The following is a 22,697-nucleotide window of genomic DNA, read 5'->3' as shown; positions in this document are numbered from 1 at the left end:
GACCTAGGCCCCAGAGCCTGTGGGTTTTAGCATGTAATTTGAAGATAAATCAAAATAGTTAAGTCACATATTCTCTATAAAAATGCCTGCATGATAAGAAGTCCAAGTTCTGATGTCTTCCTCTCTTCTGTTTGTTATAGTTCTGGCCTGTATTGGCCACCTCCCAGTGGTTACTATTATCTAGGCCTTTGTGGGGTTAACCCTTCTCTGTCTATTTACTACAACATGAGAGAAAGCTACTATCAGATATCCCCCCCAAAAATAGGTTACATAGTATGTAAGGCAGACACATGAACAATTAGGAACTAAACTGCTTGATTATATCAAGGACGAAGAGGTGCCAGAGGTCTGGCTCTGGTTGTGACATGTGGCCAAAAATCTGCTATTAGGATTTGGCTTTGACTTTGGTTTTTGACAGACCAAGTAGCCAAATGCCATTTTCAACCATGTTTCTGGCAGCCCCAAACTTGTGTACAATTAATGACCATTTGATCATACAAGTTATTTACATATCTGATCACCATAGCATCATAGGTAACATATACAGGGGTGGGGATGCCTGGGTGGGTCAGTAGGTGATACGTCTGCCTTTGGCCTAGGTCATGATCCCACAGTCCTGAGATCTGGCCCCACCATGGACTCTCTGCTCAGTGGGGAGCTTGCTTCTCCCTCTGCCTGCCGCTTCCCCTGCTTGTGCATTGTCAAATAAATAAAATCTCGGGAAAAAACAAAAACAAAAACAAATGGGGTGTCCTTCAGGTTTCCTGTTGCTATATGAAAGTTCCCTTTCCAGTAAAACCAGGCATGTAACTTAGAGTAAGATTCTCCTGGTTTGCTTCATACAAGATAAAAAGTTTATCAGCCAAGTGATAAATGTATACTGAGAACAAAAATTCATGTAAACCAAAAAAAAAAAAAAAAAAAAAAAAGCTGTGCCCCTAAACACATACAGGCATGGTTAGGAATCATAGGGATCTACCACTGAACAAAACAGGTCCCTGCCCTCCGAGCTCATACTCTGGTGGATGAAGATGTCAGATAATAATGCTCCTAATAAGGAAGCAAGATACTGTTTTAGCAAGTGATGAGTACATTGGAGCTGGGGCGGGGACCAGGAGCATTGAGAAAGAGGTCATTATTTAAATAGAAGAGCCCATGTCAAGCTCACTGGGAAGGTCAAGCAGCCAAGAGGGAAAGGGAATGAAGAAGCACAGCCTGTGCACCCGGAGGAGAAGGACTCGGAGGCAGAGGGGACAGCCAGCATGAGGCTCTGAGGTGGGCAGATGCCTGGTTTCATCTAAAAGCAGCCTAAGCAAGGAAGGGTGTGGTAGCGGGAGGACATGAGTGATGGGCCGCGGGACAGATCACACATGGCCCGGTAGGGCAACAAAAGGACGTTGGATTTTTGAGAAAAACACATGCTCCCTTACATGAACAAGAGGATCTGACTACTGAGTTGAGAATCCTGTTTTACAGTGAATATTATGAAAACATTACTTTAAACAGAGAACCACGAGGGATAGCAACAAAATTAAGCTTCATCTCGAGAGTTTTTTTTTTTTTCCAGAGCATCTTTTTCAAGGACGAAACAACTAAAAGCTTTAGTTACGGGATTGTTTCAATGAAGTTGCCTCATGACTTTCAACCAAGACGGCAAGCCCAAGAGTAGAAGTCCTTGGTAGTTATTGTTGGAGAAGGAGAAAACTCAACGATGGGGGTTGGGAGGGAAGCGAGGGGGTGGAATATCACCATTAGCATGACCCTGTAGTGACAGAGCTGGACAAAAATGTAGGTTGCTCCATTACTGACCTCAGCTGAAAGAGAGCACATTTTCAGTATCATATCCGTGCAATGTAAAAACCACAAGAGCTGACAGCTCAGAGAAATTACCACCACTGCATTACAATGCCAATTTTCAACAAAAATCTGCTTGGCATAATTTTAATTAACTTGCAATAAATAGACATTATTATTAATATTTCAGGTTTACTCTTGTATGCCAGACATTCGTTCCACAGTGGTGATATTCAACTTCAGCCAAATTATGATTTAACACTCAGCTATTTGGCTTCTGGCCAAAAAGCATGTGTGGTAGGTTGTGGACCAAATGTTTGTGTCCCCTCCCAAATTCGTATCTGGAAGCCCTAACCTCCAGTGCAGTGGCATTTGATAATGGAGGCCTTCTTTCAGGCAGGCAAGATAGTTTTAGATGAGATCATGAGGGTGGGCCTCCATAGATTAGTGTCCCTTCAAGAAGAGGAAGACAGACAAGAGCTCACTCTTTCCCTACCATGTGAGACCACAGCCAGGAGGTTACCCATCTGCATGCCAGGTAGAAGGCTCTCATCAGGAATCAATTAGCTGGCACCTCGGTCTTGGGACTCAGCCTCCAGAACTGTGAGAGGCATAAGTCTATTGTTCAAGGTACTTAATCCATAATATTTCATTACAGCCACCCAAGCCAACTGGGATAGTGTATATCTAAGTTACCCGTGAAAGCAACATCTGAAAGCTATTTCTAATTCATAAAGAACTAAAATAATATTTTAGGTATTGATTGGTACCTGGTGGTCTGATTTTCAATTTAAGTCAGACGTTCTTCATAATTTGTTAATCATTTAAGGAGAAGCTGTTGCTTTGCATTTCCTTCAAGTCTGACTTCAAGAAAATGAGGTAGCAATCAGCAGAGTCAGCTTACATGGAGGTGGCTGCAGAGAGCTATGGTGGGAGTGAAGAAACTTTGCCATCTGAAATCTTGGCCAACCCTGGAGATAGCACAGATCACTGGGTCCTGACACAGAGGCTAAGTTTAGAATGCTTGCCTTAGACTTCAAGACAGCCATTTGCCCTGGCATAGGGACAATCCAGACTTTGTGAGGACGAAGGATAGGGGATTGGCTACAGATGTATTCTCTGCTCGCCCTGCGTAGGATGTCTCACTTGTACTCCCTATTCAGAAGAGTAATCTCCTAACATGGTCCACCATTACAAGAAGAAAGATTTAGCTTTCTGCTCATTTGTAGAGAAGCTAAAGATAACACAACCACAGGGCAAAAGAGAGGAAGACGAAGAGGCAAGAGGCTTCTGTCTCACATTAACTGATTCATTCACCAAAGATATTCTTTATTACATTCTCGACACTGTAGCAGGTAATGATGTTATAGCAGTGAACAAGACGGACAAGATCACTGCTCTCAAGGAGTTTCAATTTTACTGGAGACAAAGAAAATCAACAGGATATTTCAGACAGGAAGAAGTTCTATGAAGGACAAACCATGATGTCAGAATGTGCCTGGGGGACTAATGCAGTTAGCATGGTCAGGCTTCTCTAGAGAGACACGTTTAAGCTAGGACCCAAATGACAAGAAATCAGCTGTACAATGATCAGGGTAGGTGGGGGAGACAGGCAGAAGGGATGGCAATACCAATGCTCTCAAGACAGAATAACCTTGGTATATTCAAGAAACAAAGACATGTCTGGAGCTCAGACAACCAGAAGGGAGCCTGCTATGTAGTGAAGTTGAGAAGGCAAGCATGGCCCAAATGTCTTACGGTCTTCTCACTCACGATGAAGTAAAAATCTAGATTCGTTAAGTGCTATGGAAAACTATTAAGGATCCCTAGTAGGTTAATGGCTTCCTCTGATTCAATACTGCTGTGTGGAGAATGATCGCAGGAGGACAAGAGTGAAACTGAAGCCAGTTAAGAAGCTACTGATGTGGTCCACGGGAAAAGAGAGGGCAAGGCGGATCCGTGTGATGGCCGTGGAAACGCGACATGCATGGATTTCAGAATAGGTAGCCAGGGCAGATGGAGTATTCATCGGCATACCACGTCCACTCGCCTCTACACAACAGAAGTGCCTATGCCATTTGCATTTTGTTTCTTTTACATAATGGAATACTCCATTTTTCCAATGCAATTATTACAAAATCTTTCTCACCATGTAAGTAATACTATGGCAGTTTTAAGTGATCACTTCGTACTTTTTTCCTTTCCAACTATGAATTTTGGACAACCTTATATCCAAACAGAACATAAGCTGTGCTCATTTATAGGTTTACAAAGAAGAGAAAGTGTTTCTTTAATATGATTTGAAGTACCCCTTCTACCTCCCACCCCTCTCCCCACAGTTCTCTAGAATATTGGGTTTGCAGCATCAGAAGCTGAGGGGTCTGGCTCCCCCTATCGGCTGAGGCCCAGCCAAGGTGATAGGGAGCAGTGAGGACAAGCAGATGAGCATCGAGCCACAGACAGGTCCACCACTAACCTCAGTGAAATGCATCCACTTCTCCAAAGTCACAGGGAGACAGCAATACCCCCTCCCTCCCACCCTGTGCAGAGCCATTTACCATTGGGCTCTTCATAATAAAGTTTTCGAACCCTTGTTCTAAATGGTCACTTCAGTTCGAGTGTTCACAGCCTATACTGTAGTTGCTGTTGAACTATCCAGGAAACCAGACATGTACTTGAAAATCTTCCTAAACATACATGTTCTAAAGAAGGTATTTTAGCATGTGTAGGGAGAGAGAGAGTGCTCAGGGAAGGTGTATGTCTGTTCATCTAAAATGCCCCCCCTAGGAACTAGCATCGGCCTCTAGTTACAGGTGTAGGCAAAGGCCAAACCCTGCCTTCTTCCATTGCCCTCTCATGTTCATCTTATTCTTTCTCACTCTTGAAATGTGTGGCTCTGCTCTACCTGCTTCTTGAGTCCTTTTCTCAGATGGGTTGACCAGAGCTCTTAGATACTTTTAGGCTTTTCCAGTCTCACTTACCATGGACTAGGCATCTTCATCACAACTACAGAATAGCCTCGCAGCAGTCCTAAGTCTCACCTATGCTTGTCTCTTTCTCAGGTACAAGATGTGCACTTGCCTTTATGTAGACGCACAGTATTCTGTGCCTCCATTCTGTACCTCCATTATGACTGCTCCCATCACTGGATGTGGATCTTCAGAGTTTCAGAATGGACAGGCAAAGCCTTTGGGCAGAGCGCTGCCAGACAAGCCCTCCCTAGAACTCAAATGCCCTCTCCTCCAGAGGCCTGTCTTTGCTGGGGCACAACTGTCAATGAAACTGTGACTGGGTTCCAATCCACCTGCTCTTAGGAGCTCAGTCTCCCCTGAATATCCCCTTTCCTTGTGCAGCTTCAAATAGCACACACTATCGGCTTAATACACCAGAACAGACCACGAACCAAACGACTCTAAGAACATGGGTCATAAATTTGTCAGCCTAACAGAGTGAAAAGCACTGACCATGGATTAGAACTAGGTTTCAGGCTAGACTGGGCCACTACTGGCCTCAAAATCCTGGAGAAGCCCAGAGTCTGTTTCCTTACCTATAAATTAGGTGGGCAGATGCTCCCTACGGCTCCTTCTTTGTTGAGCACGCCACGAATCTACGGCTCAAATACGTCTGACTTACTACACTTTTCAAAGCTCAACACTTTGGTAATGAATGTTTACCTCTTCAAATATGCTTCTGCTGTAGCTTTTCCTGAGAGCTTTCCAAGTGCCCAGTATGTATGTGTTGGGGCCCTGGAACTCACACAGCATGAAGTCATTCTGGCTTGTCTCTCTTGTTCTGACCCTTCTGACCATTTTTAAAGTATGTGCTCATTATGCTTCCCATGCATTATGTCCCTTCATATTATTGGTGACATTATATTGGATTGGCAGCTTCTTTTGGAGGCATGCTTGCTCCCCCAGCCAAGAAATACAGATAGCCAAGAATTAGATCATTCTATCCCCAAGTTGCCATAGACCTTCTCATAGACAGCTGAGCAGTGTAATTTGATCAAGGTTAAGTACAATGCACCCTTCACCTTTTAACCCAAGTCAAAATTCTTTTAGTTTTCTGTTTTAATCTCAGGTGAAGGCTTCCTGCTCATAGTTACAAATGTCCACCAGTCGCCTCCAGTCAACTCTCATTTATCTGCCTGTGGTTTATCCAAAGCATCAGGCTTTCTCCTCCTTCTGCCTCCAGCACCAAATTCCAGGCCAGCTCCTTTAACTCTGTGCCAAAGAAACACAAACTCAATCTAATATGAGCCTAATGAGAAAGGGCTATCTGCTGCCAAAGATTCACATAATGCATCCCAAAGCCAAATGCAGGCATTATTCACTGTTTTAGATGCTGGCATTGCTTCTCCCTTATATAAAACAGAGATCGAGATTTTCGGTGTTTCTCTGAGGAATACAGATGACATGCAGTATTTTTTAACCTCTTCTTCTGCCTAGTTGGCCAGATTCTCAGTATAACAGATTCTATTTTCTTTTCAAATAAATAAGTCATTTGTACATTTAGCGTCAAGGAAATAAAAAACTCTGGGTTTGGAGTCATTTGACTTACATTTGAATGCCAACTTCCTCTAGCTGTTAGCCAGAAACTAAGTTTTGGAGAGTCATTTGAACACTTTGTTTTCTTAGCTACAAAATGGGGATACACATAAAATAAGATATAAGGGTGCCTGGGTGGCTCAGTCAGTTAGGTGTCCAGTTCTTAACTTCAGCTCAAGTCATGATCTCAGTGTTGTGAGATCCAGCCCCCCATTGGGCCCCCCACACACATATGTGTGCACACACACACACACACATACACAATACTGGGCAGTCACACATATATGAGGGACATTCAAAAAGTCACCAAGACTCCTGATTATTACTGTGACTTACCACATTATAGGCTCTACTGAATTACCATTACTGGCAAAAAAAAAAAAAAAAAAAAAAAAAATCAGGATTTACAATGGGAAACCCTTATTTTACACGCATAAGAACACAAAGGGAGAGTTTCCTCATGAGCACCTAGAAAATCAAGTCTAGAAGGCAAAAGTTTCTCATCTCCCAATGCTGTGTTTAGGCCACTGGTGAGCCTACGTCCCAGAATTCTAATGGGGAACGGCCAGGATACTGCCTGCTGATAGGCTGATTCATTCCACAGCCAGAGTTGCCATGGAAACCAAAATCCCAACCATCAGAGAGCATTTGGGATCATTCTCAAAACAGACCCCTATTTTAACATTTCTTAAGACTGATGCACTTGTCTTCCAAAGCCCGAGGACAAGAGTTAGAACGTAGTACTACTTTTTCATCTTACTCCTATTAACCAGAGAACTTCAGTAGCTTTCTACGGTCAGAGCGCTGCTGTCCGACAGCACTTTTCATGATGCTCTAGGTCTGTGCTATCCAGAACAGTAGCCCCTAGGCACATGTGGCAACTGACCATTTGAAATTTGGCTGGGAGGACCAGGGAAGTCAACCTATTGTATTCAATTTTAGTAAACTGAAATAGCCACATATGCCCAGTAGCTACCATACTGGACACCGTAGGTAGAAAATAGATCCTTGCTCCTTAACTCAGCATTCACATTCCATACACTTGGCTCTAACATACTGTTCTAACCTGTTTCCAAAACAGGAGTCTGGACGCCAAGGGGACTGCTGCTGAGCACACCTGAGGACATCCACTGCTGAACCCTGGCTCTAGGTTCAACTTCATTGATTCCATACTGCTCCATATTTGAGTTTTACCTGTATTTCCCAACACAGGTCCAGCTCTACTCTGCTGGTGCGTACTCTCTGGCTGCCCCGTCTCTACTGCTTGTGAGGAAAGGGTTAATAAACCTCGGACCCGGGCCTGTCCAGGAAGGACCTTAGCCTCTCATAGGACTATTTCCTTGGAAACTGCTATGTGGGAATACATGTGGTCTGCAGGACTAGCACTGGCCTTGGGCCTCCAGGACTAGAATGGTAAAAAGAATAAAAATAAAAATAAATCGATGGGAAACAGAGACTGTGCCTTCTCTGTGTTCAGAAGACCACCTTGCTCTCATCTGTGGCAGCTGCACATGCCCCTCTATGGGGGAGGAGACAAAAGAAGCGGTGTTCCTTTACAGTGTCTGCACATCCCTAGGTGATGAAATGCTACACTTGTTCTGTATCCAACTGTAAAATTAATAGTTAACATTGGGGTTTTTGTTTGTTTTTTGATTTTTTTTCTTTTTCTTTCTTTTTGCATCTTGAACTTGTATGGTTCTGCATTGGTACTCTCTCTTGAGTCCCAAGTGCTCAGAAGCATTTAGGATTTACATTGGTAAATATCCTTTGCAGATCCACATTTCAGTTGGTTCCATTTTTTTTCTCCCAACTAGACTCAATGCTGCCCAGTAATAAGGCTTAATTTAAAGGGAGCTTGGTTCTCCATTGGTTTCTCTTTGGTAAGAGCTATGGGCATCTCCTGGCACAGAACCCCCTCCTTCTGGAACTAGAGTTCTTGTCTTTTGAGGATTAGAGCCAAAGACTCTAAAAATCACATTCTAAGAGAAGCAAAAAAGATAATTTTTCCAAATAAAGATTAGAGAGAGAGGAAAGAAATATATATTTTTAGATTATGAAAGCGATACAAATTTCAGAGTCAAGATGGTATATTAATATCTCTTGCTACAATCCCCTCTTCCTCAGGCTCTGAAAACTTATAGGTGCTAGAAAGTACATTTTTAAGTTGATATAAAGCCAAGCTTGAAATCACGGAAGAGAAATCTTTAGGTGTCAGAAAACCACAGCAGTGAGGAGGCATGAACCTCACTTTGCCTGCCGGGGATCTGGAACAGGTGACGTGGGGAGGGATTGGTTTCCAAACCCAGCATGGCTGCATTCCAAGCGGCGAGGCCACAGGCATGATGAGGAACTGGAACCAGGTTCCCTGTGTGAAGCCTGCCAACAGGAAAGTGCATATGGGATGGGGGTGGGGGTGGGGGGCACTTGGTTGCATCATCAGTAGCAAAAGGATAGAAAGTCCAACTGAACCATAAGGTAACACTCGGTCAGAGCTGTGACACCCCAGAAAGTTCAAGAAGAGGCAAACACAAAAGCACCTCACAAAATGGTCTTCACAAGTGAAAGCACGTGAAGGCAAGAAGTCTCCAAGAGAACTCACTGCCTTGGCAAATAACTTACAACAACAATGCGAAGGCCTGCAAGGGATACAGCCTTAAAAGGCAGAATATCGACTCAAACAAAAAAAGTCCCAGTTGAGCTACTCAAATTGATAGGGCAATCCGAAAAAGGATGTGAAGTCAATTCGCTTAAAAACATGTGTCTTTTTTAAAAAAACAAAAAACAAACCTCAAAACAGAAGTGAAGAGAACATTTTCCTTATATTCTCAACTCCAGATATAAACCACTATTCAAATTGTGGAATAAACTTTTCCAGACTCAGTGAGGCTTTTATATAGAAAAAGACCTTTTTACATAAATGGGAACACGCTATACACACTGTGCCCTTCTCCCCCACCCCCGCTTTAAATAATTATCACACTAATGTTCCCACATAAATACTGTCACAGAGCGAATGTCTATGTTCTGTTAAAATTCACAGTTGACCCCAATGTGATGGTATAAGCAGGTGGAGCCTTTTGCAGGCGCCTAGGCCATGAGGCTGGAACCCTCAGGAATGGAATTTGTGCTCTGAAGGAGGCTCCAGAGAGCACCCTTGTCCCTTTCCACCATGTAACACAGGACACGATGGCCGACTAGGAACAGGAGGCGGGCCCTCTTCAGACCGAATCTGGTGGCACTTTGATCTTGAACTTCCCAGTCTCCAGAACCGTGAGAAATACATTTCTATTGTTTGGGGGACCTGGGAGGTTAAGCATCTGCCTTTGGTTCAGGTCACCACCCTGCTCATCCAGTCATCAGGCTCCCTGCTCCGCTGGGGGTCTGCTTCTCCCTCTGCCTACTGCTCCCCCTGCTTGTGGCTCTCTCACTTTCTCTCAAATAAATAAAATCTTCAAAAAAAGAAGTTTCTATTGTGGATAACCCACCTAGTCTGTGATATTTTGTTCTAGAAGCCTGAACGGACTAAGATAAATACGTAAGTCCCCTTTACCCTTATGAAGGGAGGATTCTATCCCATTGCATGAACAGACATAGTTCCCCTAGCCAGCATGCTAGGAATGGACATTTGAGCTCTTCCCAACATTTTCATATTGTAAATCATGCCAGAGTGACCACTGTCCCGCAGTCATTTTTGCACATCTGGATGATTAATTCTCAGGACAAATTCCTAGAGAGGGAATTATGGACTCAAAAATTACACATATTTATGATTTCAGTAACTACTATCAGACTGTTCTCCAGAAAAACTGTACCAATTTATACTACCGAGTGGCTTTAAATGCACAAATTTCTAGTCAGAATTTTTTTTCTTTTTTTTTTGAAGTTTAGGTCAAGTTACCCGAGATTCACTTATTTATCCAAGAAAAAAAAGAAGAAAACTCACAACAAAACACATTTAACTGTGTTTGCACATGCGCATAACAAGTTCATCCCACAGCATGGAAGGTTCAGTGTAGGTAACGATGCAGTAATCACACTCTCATCCTTACTTTTAATTCTGCTCCGCCACCCTCTCACCCCCACCCCTGGCACCAGCAACCACCACTGTCATGAGGTCCTCCATGAAGAAAAGCAAATACTTTCTCTAAGCTTTACTAAAACTTCTGGTCTGTTCACTCCTAAATAGGATGTCAATGTGAAAACAATCTCCTTAACCCCCTTTCACTGTAGATGAACAGGATAATTCAAACGAATCTGGTTTCCCATTTGTGGCCTGGTCCACTCCCGAGGAAAGGCTCGTTACAGACTACCGCATTCTCTGTGAAGCACGTTTTCAGCAAAGCAACCATAAAGGGATCTCAAGGCAAAGGCAAACGCTACCAATGTGAAATGCAGGAATTACTACCGTATCCCATAGTCTAATTCACAAGTAATCACATCACGTCAGATTTAAACAAACCTTTATAGTCCTGGACTGTTTTCAAGTAAGAGATAATCTGGAAATGTTTAGAGTTCAATTAAAATCAGACAAATAACAGCTTATCTATTTTTAATATCTATTTCTAATTTTTATCTAATTTTTCACTTATCTAATTTTTAATATTTTTAAGCAGCCCTTTGAAAAGATCCTACTCAAGCTATTTATCTTCCTAGTGAAAGATCCTGAATACCTTTTTTTTTTTTTCCCTTGCTCTTTCAAGATGCCGGTGTAGCATCAGAGACTGAGGAGATTTAAATATAATGGGACTGAACAGGGCTCACCTATTTCCAGCTCTGCTCACAGACCAAACTTCAACCATCCGCCAATTTCCTAGGAGATGCAATGTCTCTCCACTAAAAAGCTCAGAGCAAAGTATGTGCAATCTCCTGGCTCCTCATTTCCCTTGCTCTACAACACACACAAGCATGCACTTCAGGTCATCAGTTTTAATTATCCACACTCCAGAAAGGAAGTAACAATAGTTATTATTCAAAATTGCAGATAAAGCAGAGAAATTCCCATTCGATTCTGGAAGACGTTCGGAGTGGGGAAGGAGTTGATTATAGGACAGCCTAGTGACCTTTCCACTTCACGTTTTCTTGGGCGATTATAACCTTTGCTCTCCAAGGCACGCACGGATTCATTCTGAAAGGAAATTCCTTTGCAGTGAATGCGCAAGGGAGAAACCAAATACCGTACGAAGAGGACTTTCTTTAATTTCCAAGGAGCAAACGAATATGAACATCTTCAACGGCCCCCAAACATGAGCATCTTCACTGATTTCAGACAAAAATCCATCTATAGCCAGTTCCATTGTGGAAAACCTTTAGAACAGGTGGTCCTTACTAAAGGATCATCGACCCGCCCCGTCCCATCTTACTGGTGTGTTATGTGCCTACATCTAAGACTAAAAAGAAGAATCCAAAACCAAAGTAGACATGGTTGTCTCTTTCACTGACTGGAGTCCTGTTTATGACCGTCTACCTCACGGAACTGTTATAGGGACACAAGAGGCCATACACCAAGAGTCTTGGAAACAGTACCTGGAATGAATCTGTTTAATAAAAACACCAGTGATTGACAGTGTGTGTCTGCAAAAGTCCCTCAAACACATGTGTCACTGGATCTTTTATAAAATCCTTCCAATGCACAGTCGTATTTTTTCTGCTCAATCCAATGGTGGAGGGAGTTTTTATGATCTCTACAGAAGAATCTGAGGCCTGGATAGTCACATGATTTGCCTAATGTCATAAAATGATAAATCTGAGCCTGGCAAACGACCGTGAGTAGTGAAAAAGCACCCTTTGTTCTCTGTGGCTGGACCACAACATTTTTATCGGGGCTACAATCTTGGAATCTCCTTAACTGGGTGGACTGTGACCTACCTTAGCCGTCTCAGCTTCTGTTGGCAGTCGCTTGGGGGTTCCTTTTTGGTCAAGCACCTTCTGAAAATTTTTGTTTTTAATGGGTTGAGATTCCACAGCTTCCCCTTCAATCTGCAGTTTAATGCCTTCGGCCCGGGCGGAGTGATCGACAGCCCGGGGATTCAAGCCACAGTGGAGAGCTAGGAGAGAGGGAAACATTTAACTCCAAACAAGGTCCAACAAAGAAGGTACCCATGATGGTATTTTATCTGACCTTAGCAGGAAGAAACAAGGCAGTCTGGAGGCAGCAAGTTTGTAGTAACTATGGGGAAACCTCTGGGGAGAAGGGAGCGTGGTGTGGCCGGCACCCTGAGCTCTCAAGTCAGAAAAGACTTTGGTACAAACCCAGAAGCCGTCATTTCCAACTTCTCTGACCTTGGGCACCTTACTAACTCCCCCATCACAGATGAGAATACCAAAGCAGGCAACTTTGCTACTGCAACCCACACACCCAACTAGTTGAACCCCTGCCCTTGAGCTCTTGTCTCTGTCTCCATCTGCCTCGCACTCACTGTCCAGCTATTTGCTGAGCACTTACTAGGTGCCATTTCCTGGAAACATGGATTTATATAGGACAGATGTTCCCTTCAAAAGATGTTATGGCCCAATAGGAGAGGCAGAAAAAGGTGATTATGAACGAGTTATGTTTGCTATATGAAAGAGAAGGAAAGTCCAACATGGAGGGGTTCCAGGGAGTCAAGCCTAGTGGCCTGACTTTTCCTGTCTTATGCTCTCCACATCCTCCAACATGGATACCTCTGCAAAATCTACAGCCCGTTTTCTGAGCATATTCATTCGCTCAACAAATACTTACTGAGCCCCTCCATTGTCCCCAGTATCCTCAAAGAAATAGCAGTGAGTGTTATGGGAACCATACGTTTCGCCCCCAGATGAACTCCATGAACCACCAGGGGGTGTGGGGCTGGCTATGTATATGCACACACACACAGCGTGTGTGTGTGTGTGTGTGTGTGTGTGTTAAATTATCTCACCTCCCAGGGACCCTACCCCTTCAAATTTGGTGAACTTGAGCCCTTTGGCCTCAGAGGACTCAGGGCCAGAACCTTCCCTCCATCCCCCTCAGGACTCTACCTGATAACCTTTCACTCAATATCTTCAGTACCCCCACCCCCTTTCTCAGCTGCTCCCCTTTTAGACAACTGCCACAGTTCTACAATTCTTCCTACATTCAGGTCAGGGTTTCCTCCTACCTGGTTTCCCAGAGAGCACGTGACACCTGAGAGACGAGGGTGGGCTTCCCAGAAGCGAGGCAGGGGTTCCCTCCCCACTCTCCATGCTCTCCTTAACGGGAACCATCCACTCCCACACTCCAGCACGGTCCACCTGCCAGTGACGCCCAAACGCTAACCACGGCCCAGGAAGACCTGTCACGAGCTTCTGACGAGAGTGAAACCTGGAGCTCAAGATCCCAGTGCCGGGGTGTCCCTCATACCTCAAATTCAACATGTTCGAAATGGATCCTTGGTCTTTCTATACCACTCCCTCCCCAAATGCCTTTTCCAGTCTTCCCCAGTTACACAGAAACCAGAGTTAGCCTTGGCAGGGCTCTCTCCACGATTCGCCACAGCCCTTCCATCTCTCGCCAGGTCCGGCAAGCTCTACGCCCACAGCTCTGCTCCAGTCCGTCCACGTGGCTCCCTCCGCACTGCCATCACCCTGGTCCGAGCCACCCACGTCTCTCATCAGCACGGCTGACTCACCCAACTGCTCTTCCTCGCTTGAGCCCCGGAACCCCACTTTTAAAAAAACGTACGGGTCGGACTGTGAGACCCTTGGGCTTAGAACTTTTGAATGGCTTCGTTTTATACCTACATCGTTCAAAAACCTGTAGCAGGGCCAACAAGGCCCTGCATTCGCTGTCCCCTTCCCACCTTGCCAACTGCATCACCCACAGAGCCCTCATTCACTCTACTCTGACCACACATTTCCTTTTCACACTTCCTACTTCTTGAGCACATCAAGTTCTTTCACACTTCCCGGATTTTGTACGTCATGCTTCTTTGCCTAAAATGTTCTCCCTGTTCCTCACCTAACTCCTACTGATCTGCCAGGTTCTGGCTTAAGAAGGCTTCTTCGGAGAGGCCTATCCCTTCATCCTCTTCCTCATCCCCTGCCCCCACCCTATGTTGGATCATTGTGCCTGGAATAGTAAGTATTCAAATATTGAGTGATCTTAAACTGCTTGTACAAAGGTCTATGTGCATGTGGTCTCATTCATATCCCTTAATATGAAAATTATCTGTGACTTTCTCTTCTACCTTCTAAGCTTCCTAGAGCCACAAACCAGCCTATTTCATGGTGCACAGGAGACATTCAACATGTACTAGTTCATGCCTCCCCCCTTACGCTTTGTGCTGGATCTCAAATGATCGTTACAAAAACGCAGTGAGATGAACTACATTCATTTTACAGACAAGGGAAAGGAGACTCAAGGCGCACCGTCACGAAAAGTGATGCAGGGATCTCCCGAAGGTCACAAAGGTCCAGCATCATTTATATGGATGATTCCAAGTTTTGGATGAGCAAAACCAAAATAGATTAAACGGTACGGAAAAGTATTAGCTCTCAGAACAGGAAGTCCAGTAACGGTACAAGGTCAGAGTTTATGGATTTGCCAGCTCAACAGGATTATCAAGGGTTCTGATTTCTTTTTCATCTCTCCATTCTGCTATCCAGAACATCACCTGTGTATGTCCTAAGCCTGGGTCCCCTCATGGCCCACCTAGAGTTACAAGCTTCTGGTTCTCATCTAGCAATAGTGACAGTTTAGTTGACTCTGTTCTCCTTCCCCTAATCCTCCTCCAAACTTTCATTTCTTTCTCATCAGCCCAAAGTGAATCACACACCCCTCAATGAACTAAAACCCTGGCAGTGGAGAGAGGGTTACCCTTAAACCAGCTGGCCCTTCGGCTCAAGCTCCCTTCCTCAAACCAAGCTGCTGTGATTCAAGAAGGCAGGGGCAGAATAAATGTTGGAGAATCGATCACAATGCCCAGTTGAGGCAGCGTAGGAAGAGAATTTAGTAGCCAAAATCTGTAAGAGCAGGAGGCTAATCACTGTTAATATCAAATCAGCTTCTCCATCTCCAAAGAATGGCCTCTTTGTAACAAATACTCAGTATGTTAAAATCATGATTATAAAAACAAGTTTGCTTGTGAAGGGAGATGAAAGATGAACATGGAATAGATTCGGACATTAGAGAAAGAACAATTTATAGCTTCGATCTTTCTCTGCAGCAATGATACCTGGATGCTTCCTGCCTTGAAATTCACAGCCTCTGAATACCACTGACTTGCTGGTGGTTTCCAGTACCTCCTGTTTGCCTTCTGCACTAAATCAGACTCTCCTATTTCCTTCACTTTTGCTCGGGCTGGTCCATCCTCCTAGAAAGAGGTTCTATTATGAGCTAGTCTTACTTGCCCCTTGGGAGGCTAAGTTCACACACCCCATGTGTCAGCCCAGACCCTCTGAAAGCCTTCTAGGGAGTTTCTGGTTACCAGATCAAGAGCCTTTGGGCTAGGCTCCTTCCATGTCCACGGCACCCTGGTGCTTTACCTCCCTCACCGCATCGAGGAGGCCTCCTTCACTGATCTGTCCGCCTCTCCTACCACCACTACAAGTTCCTCAAGGCAGGCCCCTCCCCTTAGTCACCTCCACGACCTCCACTCTCCAGTCTAGAACCCGGCACATAACAGGCCTTTACATTAACACTGGTTCTTACTGAATGAACCAGCAATCTCTTCCCTTTTTACAACCATGTCTTAAATCAAAAGGAAACGTCTCTCTGCTGGTAAACACCTAGCATTTACAGCGTAAGGTAACGATAAACATGAGGCAGAAGATGAGGTTTTGACTTTCTGCACACATAGCCACCTTCCTCACCCAAATATTTTAATCCTCCGTAGCTGTTCCCTCCTCGCCCACAAACCAGTAGTTGATTTAGGTTTTGTGCTTGAGTTTATTTATTTAAAACCATTTCTGACAGGCTTTGCTTTGTTTTCCCTGAAATTTCATGGCCCGAATATTTACACATCAAGTAACTTTCAAATGGCCTCTTTACGAGCTGTGACCTCCATTTCTTTGTTCATCAGGTAAAAGGTGTTTCATCTGAGTTCTTTTCTGTCCTCATCACTGCCCTTTCTTGTTTTCATTGAAGTTATTTACTCAATTTAATGGGCTCAGCAGCTCACAGGTCAGCTTTGAGACCCTCTTCATGCTTCTCTGGTCTTCCTGACCCCTCTGCGCCTTCCTGATTTCTAGTTACGGAACAGGCACTGTAAGCTATTAGTGAGTGGTCTTTCCCTCAAGGGCTGCTCTCATTTTCCTCACGTGAAAGTTGCTGATACTACATTCTTCAAAAATCAAAAATTAAAAACCAAAGTAGATTTCATAAATATTTCTTTTAAAAAGTTAATAATAATAAAAATAAATTAAAAAAATAAAAAATTAGGTCCCTATTATTTTTTTTTACTGCAATTGCACAGGCTTTCGCATTGTTTTTGAGATGCCACAGCAAAGCTACCAGCTCTGTTTCATGCAGACAAGCCCATCCCCTTATGCTCCGCTGCTGGGAACGTAAAATGGTGCAGCTGCTGTAACACTGTATGGTGATTCCTTAAAAAACAAAACAAAACAAAAAAAAACTTAGGGGCACCTGGGTTGCTCAGTCGGTCAAGAATCTGCCTTCGGCTCAGGTCACGATCCCAGGGTCAGGTATATGCCTTGCTTCTAGCTAATGTTCCTGGGAAACACAGCCTTTGTTTCATACCTCTTATAGGATATACACACAGCAGACACTCTCTACATATCTGCTTCATTAATGGAGGTGCCTTATCATACTCTGGACTCAAATTCAGCAGAGCATTACCCTCTAGAAATAATCTGGGCATCACAAGAGCCCTCTCTCTGTAGCAGACACTTCCCAGTGTTTTCCTCCTTACCCACAAGGTCACTCACTTTCCCAGCCTCCCTTGTAGCTACATGCGGCTGTGAACAGATTCCTGCCTATGGGACCCAAGCAGAAGGCTGAGGTGTAAGATGCAGTTCTGGAATGGACAGAAGAGACGGATTTTGATATTACCCCTCTCACCCACCTCGCTGCCTCAAATGCAGAAGTGATACCCAGAGCGGCTATAGATCATAAGGCTATAAACATGAAAGCCAAGAGGCTAATAGCTACATGGGCTGTACTATCACTGAGCTACTCAAACTGGGTTCTTAACTACCTACATCTGGACCTGATGCTACACGAGAAACGTAATCCTTTACCTAAGATGTCACCGAGTCAGGTCTTCTGTGACTTAAGATGAACCATTCCAATCTAACACGATTCCACTTAAACAACATATAATTACTTAGCTCTTCTTTAAGAATTAAAAAAACAAAACAAAACTGAAGTCCTAGCAAAATATTCTGCTATGGGTTTCATCACTCCCATTATGACTTGGAAAGCTGAATAAGTATAGTAATAACCTTAGCAAGGAAGTTGTACATTACAAATACATGTTATCAAGAAAAATACTCTCACAGGTAGAATCAATCCAGATGATATGATAAAGCCCTGATGGCAAAACTTACTCATTGGGGAGACCCTGGTGCCCAGAAAAGTGCCTACATCACTGATAAGAACTTATGCAAGAATTAACGAGAATGTGTCCACAGGTGTCATATCACTAATGTTTTAACATAAATATATAACAAGTATACTAGAAATGTAGGTCTCAAATAAGAGTTTGGGTTAAGCTAATGGACAGGGCACAAGGTCTCTTTGGGCAAAGAAACCTGTTCAGCAGTCATCTGCTAAGGCAGGGTCAGCAAACTATGGCCCATAGGCCAGATCCAGCCCATTGCCTGTTTATGTATGGCAGAAACAGTTTTACGTTTTTAAGTGGTTGGGGGGAAAAAAACTAAAAGGGATATTTGTGATCTATGAAAATTACATGAAATTCACATATCAAGGTTCCTAAGTTTTACTGGAACACAGCCACGATTATGTTTTCCATGGCCACCACTGTGCTACAATGGCACAATGGCAGAAGTGAGTAGTTGTGACATACCATATGGATTGCAAAAACTAAATATTTATGAGCTATCCCTTTATAAAAAAAAAAAAAAAAGTTTGCTGAGCCCCGTTCTAGGGTAGCATACATCCATATCTGGGAGGATACTGGGTCTGAGAACTGTAGCCCCCTCCACCATAACAAGGTAGAACTCCTGCATCTTTGAGGAACTCACCTTCTACTTACTCTGTACTCTCCCCCATTCCCAGGCAACTTAAGTAAGCTCAATTATATTTGATTTTATCATTTGGGTCAGACTAGGAGGAGACCAAATAGGATTTCTTTTTTTTTTTTTTTTTTTTTTTTTAATTTATTTGACAGAGAGAGATCACAGTAGACAGAGAGGCAGGCAGAGAGAGAGAGAGGGAAGCAGGCTCCCCGCTGAGCAGAGAGCCCGATGCGGGGCTCGATCCCAGGACCCTGAGATCATGACCTGAGCCGAAGGCAGCGGCTTAACCCACTGAGCCACCCAGGCGCCCCCCAAATAGGATTTCTAGACCTCTCCTTGGTCAGCTAAATGTGGTATTCCATATATATATCCATATATTCCATATATGGATATAATATATCCATATTATATAAATATACATATTATATAATATACATTATATACACACATTATATATATACACATACCAGTTTAATGTGGTATTCCATATATACATATGCGTATATATATATACATACACATCAGCTAAATGTGGTATTCCATTATATAAAGACACACACACACACACACACACACACACACACACAAGTTTAACACTTCTAAATACAGGGTTGGAGTCCTTTCCTACTATCAAAAAGAATAGGAGTAAAATACAAATTTCCGCTAACTCAGAGGCATTAAAAAATCACATGTCCGTTCTCAACAAGTCTGTAACTGACCAGGAATAGACGGCTCCCCATCTGTTACTAAGAGGGGGCTGGAGAGAAAGGCACTCTTCTGATGAGAGAAGGGAGCAGATATCATGAGACATGATGGGCCGAAACCCCCAAATACTCTTACTGTCCCCAGAAGTCTGCCCAGTGGGAGCCCCCGTAGCTACTGTGTGGCCACCAGAGCTGGGGCTGGATGACTGTCCATCCCAGCCAGATGTTCAGACCACATGCAGCTGGGTCAGGACACTGCCTCCTCTGAGCCCCATGAGGCACCCTCACCTTGGCTCACTCATCTGGAGAGGCTGTCGCCTTTGTAAACAAGTTTGCTGTCAGGGACCCTCACTCCCCCAAAACTAAGAGTGGCAATTACAGCAAACATTCGTGCTTCCTACTCATGATATATGAACTTGACCATCTAAATGCAGCAGAAATCAAAACAATGCTTAAAATAGGTCACCATCAGAATGGGGAAAGGCTTTGGATAAGCTCTAAGTCACAAACGTTAACTCCTCTCTTCCAGGAGGAGAAAAGTAGCACAGATACGGTCAGAGGTTCTGTGAAGCTTTAGACAGAGGTCTCAGGTATCAGAAGGAGGTCATCTACATGGGTGACTCAAACATTTTTAACCAGGATACTGTAAGAAACATATTTCATACTGTGAACCCATGCCCAAACAGATCTGTGTAAATAAATGAACTGAGCCAAGTTCCATAAAACTTTATTTTTCTTTACTGTGTGTGACCTACTCTGATTTTTCCTTAGGTCTTTTTAAATTAAGTAGTGCCTCAGATGCTTCTAAAAGAATAGACACACTTTTCGCCATTTGTCCTGCTAAGAAAAAAATGAAAACCCTGGACATCATATAACACAAACACAGAGAGCTTTGAAAGGTAAGGGAGAAGGCAGTCCTTTGGGTGACTCTAGAACTCAAGAAAAGACATGAGGTGCATTCCGTGGGTTTTGTTTTCATCTACATTCCATACTTAGAACTGAAGAAGTCTACCAACTAGAAACCCCAAAGAGCACAAACAAAAGACAAAAGCCTGCTCTCTAGGCAAAAGACTACAACAGAGATAGTCTAACAAGACAAACCTTTAGACAGTAACTGCTCTACTCCAACATCACAGGAAAAAAAAAAAAAAGTGACCCAATCACCCCCACCAACAAACACTGAGTGAGAGCCTAGACTGCCACCCTCCCCAGGCTGTATGAAAGTACTCCAAAACCCCCAAGAGGGTGGGGTCATAGAAAGTCACATAGGGAGCCCAGACTTTCATATCTGTCGATGATTATCAAGGCCACCTCCTCACCTGCAGTGTCCATCAAGCTGATGTGAGAAGGCTGGACCTTCACGTCCACCCAGCAGGAAGGTGGGCCCTCCTTTCTGGGATGGTGTCAGAAGAAACCTGGTGCAAAGAGTCAGGACTTTTCACCACCACCCAATGATAATGAGGCCCTAACTCTCAGGTAACATGTCTCCAAGCCAGCTAAAACAAAGTTTAAATATAATTAAGTCTCATAAAATGAAAATGTCCAAGTTTTGATTAGGGGAAAAAAAAAAGCAAACTTATAACCAAGAACCAGAAAGATCTCAAACTTAAAGAGAAAAAAAAAATCAGCAGATGGCAATACCAAGATGACAGAAATCTCAGAACTATGGACAAAGATTTGAAAGCAGCCATGATAAAAGTCTTTAATGAGCAATTATACCTGCCACAAAGGAGAAGATAGAAAGTTTTAGCCAAGAAACAAAGTTGCAAAGAAATAGAAGTCCAAAAGATGCATCAAATGAAAATGCTATAACTAAAATATGTGATAACCAAAATTAAAAGTCAATGCATGAGTTCAATAGCCCACTGGAAAAGAAAGATTTCATTGCAAAAAGTAAAAGGAGCTTTCTCGTAAGTAGAAATGGAAATGTTCTAGATCTTGCTTTGGTTACATAATATGTGTATCAAACTCAGAACTCAACACTTAAGTTTATTTAATATACAATAGCAAGCATGTATCTTAAGAATGAAACAAACAGAATACAGATATTAGATATACTTTTTTTTTAAAAGTTTTTATTTAAATTCCAGTTATCATACAGTGTAATATTAGTCTCAGGTGTACAATTTACAGATTCAATACTTCCATACCTCATCCCGGGCTCATCACAAGTGCACTCCTTAATCCCCTCTCCCTCCCTTCTGGTCACGATCAGTTTATTCTCTATAGTTAAGAGTCTGTTACTTGGTTTGGCTCTTTTCTTCCCTTTGCTCGTTTGTTTCGTTTCTCAAATTCCACCTATGAGTGAAATCCTATAGTATTTGTCTTTCTCTGTGTCTGATATATTTTGCTTAACACTAAACTCTCTAGCTCCATTCATATCACTACAAATGGCAATTTGCATTCATTCTTTTTGGTGGCAGGGTAATAATATCCTAGTGTGTGTGTGTGTGTGTGTGTGTATCTTTATCCATTCATTAGCTGATGGACATTTGGGTTGTATCCCTAATTCTGTTATTGTAGATAATATTGCTATAAACATCGGGGTGCATGTATTCCTTTGAATTAGTATTTTTGTATTTTTTTTACAGATTTTTTTATTAACATAATATAGTATTTGTTTCAGGGGTACAGGTCTGTGATTCATCAGTCTTTTTGGATAGAGTTGAGAAATGATTTTTGAATCCTGTTTTCATTCCTATCGCTCTCCCACACCCAACACAGCTACCCATTGAGTCAAGTCCAAGTTCTACTTTCTCGCCATATGTTGATAAAGTAAGATAACCTACAGAATACCTGATGTCAACTAAGCGTTCAATGAACACCAGTCTCCATTTTTACCTTACTGCCCTCCTCCATCACAACAGAGGAATATTTAGCATTAACAATATTTACCATCAACATCTTTAACAATTGTTGAGTCAACAAAACAGTAGTACTGTATCTTTAAAGGGCAAACACGGTAGAGACTTTAAAAGTGACAATCCTGAATGAAAAGGGCAAACTGAAGTGAAATTTGGGGGTTGGGGGGAGGGTGGGGAGGATGGCTCAGAAGGCAAAGAACGGCTTCAAACATACAAACAACCTTGGTGAGTCGAGGAATGTGCAGCTTGTAACACACTTTCTGCTGGTAAGCAGACGGCAATCCCTGTCAAACTAATGTCAAACACTAATGGAAAGAAGTGACTAATCGTTGAGGAAGCCTACATATTAGTGTGGGATTTCAGGAAGGGAGGAAGAAGCAATGGTACGAAGTTAACAGAGAGAGAGGACTTTTCATCTCCTATCAGTAAGGTATTAGAAATCAGAAAGGAGGCTTTCACAGTCTCTGGTTAGTATGTCCATCGCTGTCAATAACCATCTAACCATGATGCTTTAACAGGTGGAATGTGTGCTGTGGGAGCGTCATAACCTCTAACCCCCCCATGTCTGCAGGAGCATGCGCATATAGCTGTCCCCATCTGCAATCCCTGTGGCCCAGGGAAGTGTGTGGGAAGGG

General features: G+C 43.2%; 1 protein-coding gene across 4 annotated transcripts in view; it reads right to left on the bottom strand.

Moving 5' to 3' along the window:
* The window catches only part of SAMD12 (sterile alpha motif domain containing 12), a 381,557-nt gene that overhangs the window by 329,476 nt on the left and 29,384 nt on the right, over window positions 1-22,697 (bottom strand). For all 4 annotated transcript variants that reach the window (XM_080802798.1, XM_080802799.1, XM_080802801.1 and 1 more), the window contains exon 2: window positions 12,207-12,385. In XM_080802798.1, coding sequence (XP_080658924.1) covers window positions 12,207-12,385 — 179 coding nt within the window. The remainder of the gene's footprint in view (window positions 1-12,206; window positions 12,386-22,697) is intronic.

This window comes from Martes martes, assembly GCF_963455335.1.
Source record: "Martes martes genome assembly, chromosome: 4".
NCBI classification, from domain to species: Eukaryota; Metazoa; Chordata; class Mammalia; order Carnivora; family Mustelidae; genus Martes; species Martes martes.
The sequence above is the reverse complement of the archived record's forward strand: the minus strand, read 5'-3'. Positions and strand labels throughout refer to the sequence as shown.